The sequence below is a fragment of the Rhipicephalus microplus genome, chromosome 3 (genome assembly GCF_043290135.1).
Source record: "Rhipicephalus microplus isolate Deutch F79 chromosome 3, USDA_Rmic, whole genome shotgun sequence".
Taxonomy (NCBI): domain Eukaryota; kingdom Metazoa; phylum Arthropoda; class Arachnida; order Ixodida; family Ixodidae; genus Rhipicephalus; species Rhipicephalus microplus.
Window position 1 is genome coordinate 225,293,203 of NC_134702.1, and position 17,026 is coordinate 225,310,228.

Sequence of the window (17,026 nt, forward strand, 5' to 3'; positions counted from 1 at the left end):
TCGTTTCCAAAAAAAATATCGCCAGGCCTGCGCGCAACGCGCAGCACAGTCGCAGCGAAAACATTAAGAGCAGTTTATCAGAGACTTTTCGATATTCTTTCTATGAATGCTCGAAGCGCACATGCTAGGTACTCACTACGCCACACACGCTTTCGTCCATGACGACAACGCCTGGCGGTCTTTCCAGCCACTCTACAGCGGACCCTACGAAGTCGTTCTTTGTGACGACAAGTACTGCACTCTCCCTGAACGGGAATGACATCCGCGTCTCTATTGACCGACGCAAGCCAACATATATCGCTGCGAACGAACCAGGCAGCGCCACTCCTCCCACAGGCTTCCTTACACAACCGCGGCGGTGTGCGTGTGTGTGTGTGTGTGTGGGGGGGGGGGGGGTTATGTGGCTACCACTCTGCATAAACCTGCGCAACCTCGGTCTCGTCCCTGGTTAGCCCGTCCTAACAGGGCTACTTGCTGGAACACGCTTCCGATAGAAGATGGCCCCACCGCAGCTTCACCGGAGGCTTATGTCACCACAGGCGGGTATAAAACCCAAGCTGCCAAGCGCAGTTTCATCTTTTGTTTCTTAAGCCATTCGAGCGCAGCGTCGGCATGCTAGCCCCACTGCAGCTATAACGTTAATAAACAGTTATGTTTTATGTTGGAATGCATCCTTCTATCGCGACGCCATCCCACAGATATGAGGCGTACGATTAAGAGACCGGAGTAGAGTGGAGCTGTTTTGGTAAAAGACAGGGACACCCGACATTTTGGCTGACAATAATAAGCGATGCTGCACTTAGGCAAGGCATGCATGGCGAAGCACCGGCAACTCTACGTCGTATAGTGCTAGTCAATCGATACTAAGTTTCAAGAAAAATGGCAGGGGACCACATAGTTTGATGTGACATCGAATACTCGTAGGCATAAAAATGAACTAGCTCACACAAGGTAGACAAAATGGGACACTATGAGCTGAGGCCTTCGTCCTAGAGTCAACTTGAAGATGGGCCGAAAATTATGATGGCGCCGCATGTGCTCATTGATGAAACGCCCTGTTATTATCGGCATAGCATTGCGTGCAGACATAATTTTGCTAAAAGCATAAGGCACAATATCCTCATCTAATGCATGCTTTTCTATATTCACAGAGTCCTGCTGTTGAACAAAAAGATAACGTGTCCAATGGGAGTTCTCTGTTGCCCCATTAGTGTACGTTTTTCAGATAAACTTACCCGGTTTCTTGTTATACCGATGAGCTTGAACTGTACTCTCGGATGTCGCATTTCCAGATATCTTAAGTTGACCTGAAATGCAGCATAATCTGCTTACTGCCATAAAGTATTAAATAATCTTGAACATGCGGTTTCAAGGAAAAAAGGCATGAGCGATAAAAACATGGCTAAACTTGGGTAAGTATCTCCAGCGCAACTTATCTTGTATGTCGTGCTTGCTTATAAGAGTACTAGCACAAATATAAATACTTTGGGGAGATTTCCATCTTATATACATACCTATCTTTCGAGAAGTCTATAACGAATACGATGGTGCCTGGAAATCCATCGCGTATATCTGTAATGCCGGTATCTTTTAAGGACACTCTCGGTTTCGATATTGAAAAGGCGGCTTCTCCGTGACATGTCATAGCAGTGCGACATCACGAGAAGACAGCAATTGCAGACGCACCGTAATGCCTGAAAGTGCAACCGAAACTGCATTGCTCCGGAAAAGTATTCAGGTTCGTATCGTCTGAAGTAAGTGGCGTCAACAGCGATAGAGTGGCTTATTAAACCAGCGAGTTGTTTTATCTAACGGGCGTCAACCAAGGCGGCAGGTTGCTGCAATTCATGGCATCTCACCTGGTCCGCCTGACATAAGTGACGGCAAACCCTCACGCAACGCTTGGCGAGCCCCCTCAACCACAGGTCCGATTATAGCCAGCGACGCGCGGCGGTTTCTTAGTGGAGGCTTCAAACTACTGGCTAATGCAAGGGATCCGCAAAAGCCCCAGAAGAACCAAGCTGTGCAAAGACGAGAGAGAGAGAGCGACCGAAGAAATCTCGGTTCATCGTCGCATCTCAGTGCGAGCCCAGCAAGCTATCGACTGAGTGCCGAATAGGTAACTTCTCTGTTTATGCAGTACACAAATGTTGCCTTGACTCACCATCGCCTTGTCCACTCCGTCTATTAGCAATGCACAGATGCAGCCGTGAGCTGAACCACCTAATACTCAATAGTTCTAACGGCAGATTTACCATCTGCGTGCAATACACGTATACAACGATGGGTGCGTTGTCTCCTGCGACACCGTAATTCAGCCGCCAGGCAGATCACACAGTTTCAAGATTCAGTGGAACTGTATTAGGTCATCGGAGCTGGCTGAGCGACAAAAACTTCAGAACCAAGAAAAATATTTTATAGGACTTCGCTGACTCCTGTGTGCGGAGAGCGTTCACAATATGTACAAAAGAAACAAAAAAAGATCGCCTTAGCGATGTCCCAATCTCGTGTCAGCACAACTTTAGGTACGCAGTCAAGAACGGTACTGACAAATGTCTTGCGAACGTTGTGAAGCCTGTATCTAGTGCGATGTTTGTAGTACGGTAATTGATTCTTACGTATTCATGCGCAGCCATTTACACACCTTCGTTTGTATGGAATAAACAAGGAAGAATAAATTTACTTACAGCATTTGCCATAACAGCGGTATAGGCAATCAATTCCTCGTTCTTCGTAAAGCTCCCTTGGTGCACTTTATCAGAAATCACGTGGAGTTCCACGGTAAACAATTTGCCATTTAGATTCCTTTCGTCTACTCGGTGTTCTGTTTCGTTACGGAGCAGGAAAAAGAATGAAATATGTTGGCACAGGGTCGTGACTTTGATGAAAGTATCAGCCGACGTATACAAGATGAAGCTCTTTATTTAGTGAACTTGTGGCAGCGGAACGAAAAGGCTACTGCATGAAATGCACTCCACACACTGATTTTGGCGCAAACAACATCGGTCGTCGATAATCTGATTATCGTTGCAACGCGCCATTTTTTGTTTATCAGCGCCTTACTTTCCATTTTTATCATTTGTAATCAGCCAAGCGCTGAGCGGATTTCCGTGTTCCCGTCCTGCGTGCAATCTTAAAACGACCTACTACAAACGTGAAACTTCTGGAACATTGAGGTGTGATTGACGCCTTGTATTGCTCACAGTTGTTCTAGGTTCAAATTTATTGCTTCGAAATTATCACACGCGAGGCAATTTCTTCCGCCACATTTGGACGAATTTCAAAGTTAAATCTATGGTTGCTTCTATTTGACAAAAGATGTACTGTACAGCTGAGACTCCTCGTCGTTCTCGCATGACGCACTAGTTCTCACAAGCGCCCGTACACATAGAAATATACATTGCCCCCAAACACCTTCTTTCTTGCGTGTTTTAACGGCGAAGATGTTTAGCAAATTATTGCTTGTTCAATCGGTACCAAAAAAGAATCATCACCATGAACGTGGATCTGCCATAAAAATTTCATAAGTTCCACTGCTCACCACTGAACCACTATGAACAAGTAAAGCAATACTCAGTCCTACAAACGCGCATTACCAAATACTTTTGCCATAAGAAGATTATCACTAATATAAAAGACCATATGCCACAAAAGGTGGGTATACCCCACATTAGACAACTTAAAATAAAACAGCGAACACAACAGTTCGCCCAAAATATTGGACTATCTCTCCGAAGGGAACGCTGATGGGACGCGAAGCAGCAGCGTTGCGCATGGGTGGCATCACAGGCTGAACGGCGCTATTGTGAGTGCGGCAGTGAGCGCTGGAAGATTCGCTTGAAGCGAAGACTGGCGTAGGGCTTGTAGTTGACACGTTCAGACATGTTTCAAAGCGTACGTTAGGAGCGCCTTGTGCTTATTGCGCGTGAACCGTCGAGTCAGCGGCGTAGCGAGTGGCGCTTGGTGCAAAAGGTGTTGCGGGAGAACGGACAAGGCGGTTGCTGCGGCCGCCCCAGCGAATGCGTGGCAGGCAATAAAGAGAATGACTTACGCGCACTGCAAGAGAAGTGTGATGTCTACGCCAAACTGGTAGGTGTTCTGTGTCTACGCGCTGCAGGGTGTGACCTGCTTGGCACCACGCCAACGCTTAAGGTGCGTGGGGCGTTCTACCGAAGGACAGCGTTACACAGGCTAGCTGTGAAGTGACAGTGGTGAGCTTTAGACCCCAAGAACGTACATCGACAATATCCTGGAAAACGGGACAGACAAAGACGGCTTGGTGAAGAACCCGACCTTGATAGAGGCCTGCGTCAACGACTAGGTTTCAGAGTCCGATCTGTGACTATGAATGGCTGAACTTCACTACCATTCTGCACTGAGAATCAACCTAGAAACAGCATAGCATCAGCTATTTAAAACTTAGCAAAAACCTGGATGCAACCTCTAAACCACCTGCATCACTCAGCTCACGCCTAGAAGCACCTTATAAGTCACCAGATTAGATATTGTGGTCATCCCGTTGCATTTACTTAATCATTCGAAGTCTTCGGATGAATGAAATATTTTTCCAAGTGTTTCATTTAGCTTTGGCTCAGGACCAACAGAATATTAGCTGAAGAAAAATATCAGTATGTTCAAACAGAAGCAAGGTCCACTTCATGGTGGCGTGGCAAGCTTTTCTCTGATGTGTTATACCCCGATGAGAGCTAATTTAATGTGTCATATTATCTTGTTATACATGTAGGTATACCGCATTCTAATGCAAGCATTTGTGAGAAGTGCGTACTACAGCTACATTACTTACGATTACGTCATATTGTCACGAGGTTGTGATACACGCCGCACTTGAGAGGAAGCACGCAGGAGTCAGGGCGGTGTCATGCGAACTGTTTATTGGGCGAACTTGTGCCCAGCAAAACAAGGCCAAACACAACTCACAGCAGCAGCGGCGTGAACAGTCGTCGGCCGACGCAAAAAAGACTGACCAGTGGCGCACTGCGCCGGCTTTTATACACGCGTCGTAACGCGTTCCAGAGTGGCATACAAGATAAACGCGGCCTGCGTTGCGCTTAACAGAAAGTGATAGCGGCTTCCTTCGTAAACCAAAGTAACCGCACGTGTCAGTCTTTTATACACGCGTCGTAACGCGTTCCAGAGTGGCATACAAGATAAACGCGGCCTGTGTTGCGCTTAACAGAAAGTAATAGCGGCTTCCTTCGTAAACCAAAAGAACCGCATGTGTCAGTCTTTTATACACGCGTCATAACGCGTTCCAGAGTGGCATACAAGATAAACGCGGCCTGCGTGGCGCTTAACAGAAAGTGATAGCGGCTTTCTTCGTAAACCAAAAGAACCGCACGTGTCACTACCCCCCTCTGATAAAGCATCGTCCCGATGCTAAAGACAGAACATAAGAGAGAGTACATGCAATAAATTACATTAACAATGCGTCACAGCTAATCAGCGCGCGTAATAAGGTTTAAGTCGCACCACGTGTACGACTTCGGTCGTGCACGGCGTCGTTGGGATGACGTTAAGCCATCGGGCACGACCTCATAGTCCAGTTCACCACGACGTTGGACTACCTTGTAGGGTCCAAAGTAGCGTCGCAGGAGCTTCTCAGACAATCCCCGTCGTTGTATCGGCGTCCAGACCCAGACAAGGTCACCGGGTTGGTATTCGGTGTGGTGTCGTCGAAGGTTGTAGTGGCGCCTGTCGACCGTCTGTTGGCTCTTGATACGCAGGCGGGCTAGCTGTCGAGCTTCTTCAGCGCGATCCAGGTAGCTGGCGACGTCGAGGTCTTCTTCGTCGGTGCCGACCGGTAGCATGGCGTCAAGCGTCGTTGTTGGGCTCCGTCCGTAGACGAGCTTGTATGGAGCAAACTGCGTCGTTTCCTGCACGGCCGTGTTGTACGCGAAGGTTACAAACGGGAGTATGGCGTCCCACGTCTTGTGTTCGACGTCCACGTACATGGCCAGCATGTCGGCGGTGGTCTTATTTAGACGCTCGGTGAGGCCATTCGTCTGTGGGTGGTAAGCGGTGGTTCGGCGGTGGCTTGTCTGACTATACCTCAAGATCGCCTGCGTTAGGTCAGCTGTAAAGGCCGTACCTCTGTCGGTGATGAGGACCTCGGGGGCTCCGTGGCGGAAGACGATGTTCTCAATGAAGAACTTGGCGACCTCGGCGGCAGTGCCCTTGGACAAGGCCCTTGTTTCGGCATAGCGGGTGAGGTAGTCAGTCGCTACGACAATCCATTTGTTGCCAGAAGTTGACGTCGGGAACGGCCCCAGTAAGTCCATGCCGATTTGTTGGAATGGCCGTTGAGGTGGTTCGACGGGTTGCAGAAGTCCGGCTGGCCTAGTTGTCGGCGTCTTGCGTCGCTGACAGTCTCTGCATGTTTTTACGTAGTGGGCGACGTCGGCAGTGAGGCGAGGCCAATAGTACTTCTCTTGTATTCGTGACTGTGTGCGGGAAACACCAAGATGTCCGGCTGTCGGGTCGTCGTGTAATGCTTCCAGAACCTCTGGACGTAACGCTGAAGGCACCACGAGGAGGTGATCGGCGCGGAGCGGCGAGAACGTCTTCTTCAGGAGGACGTTGTTTCGCAGGAAAAACGAAGCCAGTCCTCGGCGGAATACTTTCGGCACGTCGGCGGTCTTGCCTTGCAGGTAGTCCATGAGGATCTTGAGCTCTGGGTCAGCTCGTTGGCGTTCCGCGAAGTCGTCGGTACTTATGGGTCCCAGGAAAGAGTTGTCGTCCTGGTCATCCTGGGGCGGCGGATCGACAGGGGCGCGAGACAAGCAGTCGGCGTCGGAGTGCTTTCGTCCGCTCTTGTAGACGACGGTGATGTCAAATTCTTGTAGTCTGAGACTCCACCGTGCGAGGCGCCCTGATGGATCCTTCAAGTTAGCTAGCCAACACAAGGCGTGGTGGTCACTCACGACTTTGAAAGGCCTGCCGTACAGGTAGGGGCGGAACTTTGATGTAGCCCAGATGATGGCAAGGCATTCCTTTTCTGTCGTGGAATAATTGGCTTCTGCCTTCGAAAGTGACCGGCTAGCGTAACTGATGACCCTTTCAAGTCCGTCGGTCCTCTGCACGATCACGGCGCCGAGCCCTGTGCTGCTTGCGTCCGTGTGAATTTCGGTGTCAGCTTCTTCGTCGAAGTGCGCCAGTATTGGCGGCGTTTGCAGGCGTCGCTTTAATTCTTGAAATGCCTCGACTTGCGGCGTTTCCCATTTGAAGTCGACGTCGGCCTTCGTGAGGTACGTCAGTGGCTAGGCGATCCGCGAAAAGTTCTTCACGAAGCGCCTGTAATAAGCGCAGAGGCCAAGAAATCGGCGTACTGCTTTCTTGTCGGTGGGTGCAGGAAAGTCGGCGATTGCAGCTGTTTTCTGTGGATCAGGGAGCACTCCCGACTTGCTGATAACGTGGCCAAGGAACAATAGTTCCTCGTAGGCGAAGCGGCACTTTTCTGGTTTCAGGGTAAGTCCCGAGGCTTTGATTACCCGAAGAACAGCTTCAAGGCGCTGGAGGTGCTCGTCGAAGTTGGCAGAAAATACGACTACGTCGTCCAAGTAGACGAGGCAAGTCTGCCACTTCAAGCCTGCGAGTACTGTGTCCATAACCCGTTGGAACGTCGCAGGCGCCGAGCAAAGACCAAAGGGCATGACCTTAAACTCGAATAGGCCATCTGGTGTTATGAAGGCAGTCTTCTCTCGGTCTCTCTCGTCTACTTCGATTTGCCAGTAGCCGGTTTTGAGATCCATCGACGAAAAATACTTGGCGTTGTAGAGTCTGTCCAGAGCATCGTCTATCCGTGGGAGGGGATACACGTCTTTCTTCGTGATCTTGTTCAGGCGACGATAATCGACGCAAAAACGTAGGGTTCCGTCCTTCTTCTTCACCAACACCACGGGTGATGCCCACGGACTTGTAGACGGCTGAATGATGTCGTCACGCAGCATTTCGTCGACTTGTTGCTTGATGGCCTCGCGTTCCCGTGCAGAAACGCGGTAGGGGCTCTGACGGAGCGGACGGGCATATTCGTCGGTTATGATGCGATGTTTCGCGAGAGGGGTCTGACGAAGCCTCGATGACGACGAGAAGCAGTCCTTGTATTGGTGAAGTAAGGCTTTGAGCTCCTTTTGTTGCTGCCTGGAAAGGCTTTGATTGACGTCGAAGGCGGGCGCGGACACTGCTGTCGACGTTGCGGCTCCCTGAGAATTGGTGAGGGCGAAGGCATTGCTCGCTTCCACAAATTCGCTTAGATGTGCTACCGTCGTGCCCCTATTCAAGTGCCTATATTCGTTGCTGAAGTTCGTCACCATTACCTTGGCTTCGCCGTTATGAAGCTTGGCTATGCCTCTTGCGACGCACATCTGACGGTCTAGGAGCAGGTGCTGGTCGCCTTCGATGACACCTTGTAGGTTGGTAGACGCTTTGGTGCCGACGGAAATGATGACGCTCGACAGTGGCGGGATGGTTACCTGCTCTTCTGTCACAATCAAGGCATTGTGAGCGACGTTGCAGTCTGACGCTGTTGCATTATCCGTGGACAGCGTGATTGACCTGGATCTTAGGTCGATGACTGCGCCTTGCTGGTCCAGGAAATCCATGCCTAAAATGACGTCTCGCGAGCATTGCTGCAGGACCACAAAATTCACAGAATACGTCTGGCTGTGAATCGTGACTCTTGCCCTGCAGGTTCCAGTCGGTGTTATAAGGTGGCCCCCTGCTGTTCGGATATCCGGTCCTTCCCATGCAGTCTTTACCTTCTTGAGCTTAGCGGCGAAGAGACCACTGATGATAGAGTAGTCGGTGCCGGTATCGACTAGGGCGGTGACGCTGTGGCCGTCGATGATCACGTCGAGGTCGGTGGTTCGTCGTCTGGCGTTCCGGTTAGGTCGGGGCGTCGGATCACGGCTGCGTCGGCTTGGTCCGGTGCTGCTATGTCGCGTCGGCGGCGAGGCTTTGTCGTAAAGACTCTGCTCAGGCGGCGTACTGCGACTACGTCGGGAAAGTTCGTGCGTCGTGGTCGTCGTCATCGGCAGCGGCGGCGGCGGCGGAGGAGGATCTTCGACATTGCGTCGTGCAGCAACCGCAACTCCATCGGTTGCTGCCTTTAGTTTCCCGAATAGGGGCTTGGGGATCGGCCCGGTTAGGGCCGGTGTACTGGCGGCGATCCGGGGAGACGTAGCGGCCAGGCGAAGGTGAACGGGATTGTCGTCGTTGTTGCCACTGCGATCCGGCGATGTAGTCGGCGATGTCGCGAGGTCGCTCACCTGGGCGCGGACGCGGCGCGTTCACGTCGAAGCCACGCAGTCCCATCTCACGGTACTGGCAGTAGCGGTAGGTGTGCCCGGCTTCGCCGCAGTGGTAGCATAGTGGGCGGTGGTTCGGGGTGCGCCAAACGTCAGTTTTCCTCGGCGAGCGCTGGATTACTGGCGAGCGGGAAGGCGTCGGGGGTGGTGGCGGTGGCTGGCGACGAAACTGCGGAGACGTTGGGTCCTGGTGTTGGCGAGGAGCGGCGACAGGTCGTCGTGCAGTAGCGGCGTAGGTCATCGCCTCCGGTTGGGGCTGTGGCCGTTCAGGAACGCTCAGTGAGCGCTGTAGTTCCTCGCGGACTACGTCTTCGAGGGAGGCGACTTGGGGCTGAGACGATGGCAACATGCGGCGCAGTTCTTCACGAACAATAGCGCGTATGGTCTCGCGCAGGTCGTCGGGGCAGAGTCCTCGGACTTCTGCGACGTCTGGCGACATGCGCCGATCGTATTGGCGGGTCCGCATTTCAAGAGTCTTCTCTATGGTGGTAGCCTCGGAGAGGAACTCTTGTACCGTCTTTGGCGGGTTTCTGATCAGTCCGGCGAAGAGCTCCTGCTTCACTCCTCGCATAAGTAGGCGAACCTTCTTGTCCTCATACATGTCGGCGTCGGCGTGGCGGAAAAGTCGCGTCATCTCCTCCGTGAAGATCATTACGTTTTCATTGGGGAGCTGCACCCGAGTTTCAAGCAGTGATGCGGCTCTTTCCTTCCGCACGACGCTTGAAAAGGTGCGCAGGAAAGCAACGCGGAAGTCATCCCAGGTTCGAAGCGTTGACTCGCGGTTCTCGAACCAAGTCCTTGCGGCGTCTTCCAGGTAAAAATACACATGACGCAGCTTGTCGTCCGGGTCCCACTTATTGAGGGCTGCGACGCGGTCGTAAATGTCAAGCCAGCTTTCCGGGTCTTCGTAGGTCGATCCGCGGAAGGTAGGCGGCTCTTTGGGCTGGTTGACGACCACGGTTGCCGAAGACCTTGCTTCCGTCATCGTGGATGCCGGCTTCGTAGCAGCCTTTGTTTTCTTGTCCTTGTCGGGGAGCGGCAGGTATTCGGGCGGTAGTCCTTGTTGTCTTCGGCTCACTCGAACGACCAGGTCGGCGTCGTCCTCTTGGCGGCTTGGGCTTGGCTCACGGCTGGACGGGGGCGTACGGTACATGGACCGAGAAGCACCTCCACCAGATGTCACGAGGTTGTGATACACGCCGCACTTGAGAGGAAGCACGCAGGAGTCAGGGCGGTGTCATGCGAACTGTTTATTGGGCGAACTTGTGCCCAGCAAAACAAGGCCAAACAAAACTCACAGCAGCAGCGGCGTGAACAGTCGTCGGCCGACGGAAAAAAGACTGACCAGTGGCGCACTGCGCCGGCTTTTATACACGCGTCGTAACGCGTTCCAGAGTGGCATACAAGATAAACGCGGCCTGCGTTGCGCTTAACAGAAAGTGATAGCGGCTTCCTTCGTAAACCAAAACCCCCCACACGCGTCAATATGTTAGCACTGGTTTTGTGCGAAGGTTCTCTTACAAATAGTTCTTACACCAATCAGAAGGTTCTGCTATTTTATCAGCAAAGTAACTGCTCAAGTGCAATAGCATTTCGAATGAAAGGTGACTTGCACTAACGGGCTTCAAAGTCTTCGTGATCCTCCTCTTCACTGTCTTCGTTTCGTAAATGCTGGAGTACCATGTCTGAAATATTATATGTCACACTTCAGCTTTCAACATAAGCACACGTATATATATGCAGGCGGGCGTATACTGAGAATGTAATAAAGTTACATAAAGGCCAATCAACTGCAGCCCTTCTGTGCAATTCTTTGAAGGAACAATAAAGAGCACAACATTTTGCACGTATAAGTTCAATGTCATAATCCTGATATATTCTCTAGCCGCGAAGCGGTGCTCTGCAAGCGAGAGAACGCGTTAAACAAAAATAGTGCGTGTGGAGACCCCACATTCAGAATCCGGTACAAACACCACGAGGTAATAAATTTTTAAGGCGTCCATTATGACCTACGTCCCTTCTAATCGATAAAAATGAAAAACGTTGTCATCGAGAGGTGTTATGAACCTAGTATACGAAGTTTCAGAAAACTTAACTGAGTTAGTGTCACAAAAATACGAACATTGTATTTTAAATTTTTGGACGCCACGTGCGCAGATTACGGCGCCAAAGTTAAAAATCAAACTTCAGTCTTGGTTTTCTCCGCTAATGATGAACTGATAGAGAAACTTATGACAATACAGTGGTGAGGGTAGAGTTTTCTAATCGAAATCAAGTAATTGTTTGCAATGCCAAGCATTTCTTTGCCCACCGAATGAATTTTTGGTGTCTGTCTCCTTATGTATCTATCCAGCCGCCTACGTCTGGGTTCTCTCGTTATACCCCCCCCCCCCCCACTTAATTTAGTGCAAACCGGTATCATCGTGGAAAAGTAAACTAGTTTGACGAATTATAGTCGCTGGTTATGACATGAATATCTTACGATACCTTCGCGTACGCGGACAAACCGTTTCCACCAGACGTGTGGCACATACCCGTGGGCAGGTATGTACCACTGTTGTGTAGCTACCACTGTACTATTGGCTCGCGCAGTTTTGTCGATTTTTGATGTAGCCGGACGTTCAACACCAGTATCCTTCTTTGTTTCGCATGCGCCACATGTGATTGACAGAGTATAATAACACAGCAATAGTAAGTACAGACACGGGCACTTTATTTGCGTGAGCATCAAGAAAAAACTCACACATCGAGAGCGTTTAAAGCGACAAATGTAAAGAACAAAATATCAGGGTCCTAGCAGGAATCAAACCTCAATAAACCGAGTGGAAGTGTTTTACCGCAGGGCCACCCTAAGTCTTGCAACTGTTTTTCAAGTAGACTGCGATGTTCGTGTAAAGTGAGTTGGCAACGCACTGCTGGGTATCCAATTTTATAAACATGACATATGTACTCCTACAATACTGCGGTCACATCGGGTAAGACAAACTGCAGTTACGCGCAATGCGCTGCATGTCGGCACAATTGTTTCTGCTAAAAGCTACAATCCAAAAAAAATCCCGTGGCAGGCGTTATTGAGACCTTTTCAACGCATGATCACAGTTTCGCACAAGTTTTGAACCACTGTTTTTACGTTACAAAAAGAACGCCCTAGTCAAGAGATGTCACGTTGAATATGCGAAGGATAATACGCTTCCTCTGAAAAGGATTTTTTCAACGTTAAGAAACGGGTCATTCAGAATACACTATTCGTTTGGCGATTATATTATGTTAACAACAGTGCTGGCCTTCTGAGCTGCAGCAATACAAAAATAATGTAAGAGATGTCGATTGCCCTTTGTAGTTTGGATATACAGAAAATGCTTGAGGGCTATCTTGAGAATTTTTATGGATACGCGTTTCTTGGTTGGTTTCGTAACAGCCAATAATTGGGTATTATTTTTTCTTGGGACGCTGAAATATTTCTGTGACGAAAAGAAAACTGTACATCATTAGACAGTTGAAGAGTACGTTGTATAGATGTTCTGGCGAACCAAGCAATTAGAAAAAAAAGATTACCTTTTGTCAAAACTGAGCCATTCTGACTCTCGTGCACTTCGTAAACTTTATGTAGCAGCTGGCCATGTGATGACCGCTCTCCTTCCGGTACAGGCTTTATCCGCAGCTTGCTGTTTATCACCCCTTCCTGGCAAAAGCAGTATCAAAGTTGGTGCAAGCCCAATAGTCGTTAACAAAATGAAACGCCGCTTGAAACATCACAATCGCAACCTTACCATTCAACGTATAGGACTTTCTCCCTAAATCTCAGTTACAGAGTTTTCCGAGAATTCGTTACCAGTACCTAAGGAATTCCAATATTTCATGTTATGGCATTTCTATAACGAGACTTCAATATTGGCGACATTCTACGCTTTCTTATATCAATCCTGCTCCAACACCTACGATAGTGTAAGCGCCGAGTCAAAAAAATACCTGTCATATTATTTACTGTGCTCTGGCTAACGACCATGACCTCTCTGATTTCCTTCCCTTTTTGTAATTTCTTTATAATTTGCGACCCCATTGAGAGGTGATACTCTATCTTTAAGATGCACACGATAAAGCGTGAAATTGCCGAGTTGGAATAAACGCTGTTGCTACGGACCTATCAAAACCAAAATGACTCCCTGATCCGGCTGCTTAAAAAAATTTAAAGGTCACCCGCAGAATTCAAAGCATATCAAAACAAGCCCCGCGTTCCTCACGCACAAAACGCACTCACAGGTACGGGTGCACGCAAATAAGCGTCTCATTTATTTCTTTGCTATGACCGAAAAGCTTGCACTTTTCGCAAACGGAGATTGCAGTGATTGCAGTGACATTTTCAAACCAGGTAAATACAGGAGAACGCCCTTATCTCGCCGGGCTAAATAAGCGTAAGAGAATAGAGCGGGCACCGCCACGCGATGTGGCAACGCGTGCTCTTCGCGCCATCTTGCTGGTAATGCTGAAAACACATTTCTCTTCGAAATACTCGTGAGCAGCGGTAAGTGGTAGATATAAGTAGCTTGTTGTTTGAACAGTGAAGAATGTTCTCTGGGGTGGTTCAGTGGTTAACTATTTGCTATCACGACGCAGAGGTTTGGCGTTCGATTCCGCGCGCCGGAGTTTTTTTTTCAGGATTTTTTTCTTTCTTGTTGTGTTTTCATATATATATATATATATATATATATATATATATATATATATATATATATATATATGTGTGTGTGTGTGTGTGTGTGTGTGTGTGTGTGTGTGTGTGTAGATAGATCGATAGATAGATACGTATACATATACGGTGCATGACATCGACGCAGGTGGCTGCCCGTCACCTTTTATCATCACTGCTTGTCACCTTTCACTTTCACTGCACATATTTCTGGTCACTGTCATGGTTTTATTATTTCTAGGCTTCTACTCGAAGCACGAGGAATGCAGCCCCCTGTGCCAGATCATGCCATATCAATATCATACTATATCAGTACTATACCATCCCCTGTAAACTGAAATGGCGCTTTTTGGCCATCAATGGACCCTTGCGCCAATAAGCACCACACGTCATCATCATTATGTACGGTAATTTCTTCGGTGAATTGTTGGCTGCGTGGGAAACTTTACCTCGCGTATATGAGGTATTGAATAGTACACTATGTCCCCCTCCCTCTATGCCTCTTTGGAGACCTGTGAGATATTCCTAAATATACAATGATAATCAACTCACAACGCCAGTCCAAATGAGCATGAGAAGAAAATGTGTGCGTGTTACGTATATTATGAAGATTCATTTGGCCGCCTGACGTATATTTTTCATTTTCTTGATTTTCTCGATAACTGCATATCAGGCGCATTGTGCGATGAAAATGCTGGCTGCCGAGCAAGCAAAAACGTGCATATTCAAAATATAATCGTTCCACAATAACAGCTGTGAACAGAGCAGCGTAGCTGGTTTTCAATAAAGTGGGCTGCAAAATACCTCTCATCTTTTACACTAAGTTTATGTTACATTGAGAACTACTATTTTCGTCCCTAGAAGCACAACAGTAAACTAACAAAGACTACTCACCACTTCCACCAAGCGGCCTTGCTGGCGCACTCTAATAGACGATTGGTGGCGTGCATCATGGTACAACGTCTTCTGTATAGCCGATGTGTCTACCTATGAAACGAATATGCATATACTGTTTTCATAACACGTGCCGAATCTGAGCGAAATGGTTACCGTAAATCGAGAGTGGTACCAGTTCGCACCAGGTTACACAGCTCTAAATATTGTAGTACATTCCATGGTCAGCCGCGTAAAAAACCGCAATACACGAAGTGCCCAATATTTTAAATTAGGGATATTTTCGGAACTGAGCTGAATACGCTAAGCATAAATCAATTCACAAAATTGAAGTTGTCGCTGAAATCTTGATCTTATTGCGCCTCACAAACATTCGATGGGGTCTTCAAAACGACATGTGAAATTTCTTAGCGATTCCTTTTTTAAAGGTTGACTCTTACCCTAAAATGACAACGTTTTAACTACCTAAGCTAATCGTAATCGGTTATTGCAGTCATTTTTTATTTTAACTCCAACAATTTCCACTAACTTTACTGCCTTTCACACATATTTATCACCTTGAAAAGGAAAACAGACAACCACCCCTTTGTTGCATAGATCTACAAGAAAATGTGTACGGAATACTCAACAATAAAAGCTTCTTAGTTGCCGTAAAATTTGTCTTGGTCCAAGGTTCATACCCAGGACCAACGCCTTTGCAAATTGCTAACAAGGAAGCTAGCGATTTGCAGGGTGAGGGCAAAGTCATTGGCAAATTGAACCACAAGGTTTATATGCATCATGCACCTTGCATATATATGCCCAAAATGCATTATACATTATGTCACCTTGCATCACCTGCACAAACAATAACTGTGTTCATGTAAGAGACATATCTCAGCGTGACAGTTTGCTCGAAATTGCGCATCGCCGATTTCACGTGAACTTTTTTATATAAATAATGTTAGTGCATACGTGTTTTGGTATGAGGGTCTGGGTAGCGGGGAACTGGGAGGTTAGAGAAGACGACGTTCCGCCAGCGAGAAAGACCTTCCCTGTTAAAATTTCTTTTTTTTATCTAATGAAACTTCAGTTTTTTGGAATCAACATTCATTTATTCCTTTGGATTAATACACGTATACCTCATTTATTTGTAAGTCACCTTATAAATATCCACTTCTGTATTCCTTAGGTGACTGATTAATAATTTTTATTTATCAAATTTTGAAATTTCTTTTTCCCCCTTACAATAACGACTGTTGTAATTGCCGATCCCCCATAATAGGCACGGGTCAAAGCATATAGGAACATACAAGCAAGCAAGACAGGACTCCGGTGCGCGTCAGCTTCGAGTCTACCGGTGCGTCACAGCGGAATAAAATCTTTCGTAAACGTAACAGAGTGGTGGGGGTGCTTGGTACATCACGTGGATGTACCATGGAGCCACAGCTGCTGGTCTGCCGCGGACTACAACCGTCATGGCCAATAGCGAAGGTCAAGGCTTCTCAACTACGCAAAGGTCAGTGCCAGCTGCACCTCCATATCACTCACTATACGGAACCCCGTCCATTCGCGGAAAGGACGGGGAAAGCTGTTGATGCGTGGCTGACGCATTACAAAAGGGTAATGCGGTACAACTGCTGGATTCCCACCGACCAAATGAAAAATGTCGCGCTTTTTTGACAGAAACCGGCCTGATGTGGTACGAAAACCACGAAGCCTCCTTAACAACGTGAGATCATTTCGCTGAATAACTCAAGAAGTGCTTTAGTGACTAATTCGAAAAATAAAACGGCGGGGCGCACGTTGGCTCAAGGAGCTCAGACTCTTGGAAAGACGTGTAGCACCTATATATAGGAGGTTCTGTTGCTTCGAAAGATCGTAGATTCGTATGTGTCTGAAGAAAAAATGGTCGAACGCCTTCTGAAGCGTATTGCAGGAGACGTCTACATTTTTCGATAGGTAGGGAAGACCTCACCTCCGTCTCCTCAGGGCAACGTCATTGCCTTACTTTTGAGGAGCTGAAGACCCATCGTATGGCCCCGCACTTTGGTATGCTGGCAAACGTAACGACGGTCGTGGGCGTCGACGTGAGCCCATCCACCGACCTTGCCGCTCTTATCAGGGCAATAGTGCGCGAAAT

The 17,026-nt window shown here is 48.3% G+C and overlaps 1 protein-coding gene across 5 annotated transcripts in view; it reads right to left on the reverse strand.

Annotated features, from left to right (window-relative positions):
• LOC142804141 (venom metalloproteinase antarease TserMP_A-like) overlaps positions 1–17,026 on the reverse strand; it is a 151,790-nt gene that overhangs the window by 104,884 nt on the left and 29,880 nt on the right. For 4 of the 5 annotated variants that reach the window (XM_075890744.1, XM_075890742.1, XM_075890740.1 and 1 more), the window contains exons 3-7: positions 14,905–14,997; positions 12,879–13,005; positions 10,943–11,008; positions 2,688–2,824; positions 1,236–1,307 (exon numbers count right to left, since the gene is read on the reverse strand). In XM_075890744.1, the coding sequence (XP_075746859.1) occupies positions 1,236–1,307; positions 2,688–2,824; positions 10,943–11,008; positions 12,879–13,005; positions 14,905–14,997 (495 nt within the window). The remainder of the gene's footprint in view (positions 1–1,235; positions 1,308–2,687; positions 2,825–10,942; positions 11,009–12,878; positions 13,006–14,904; positions 14,998–17,026) is intronic. The other variant, XM_075890743.1, reaches the window with a different exon arrangement.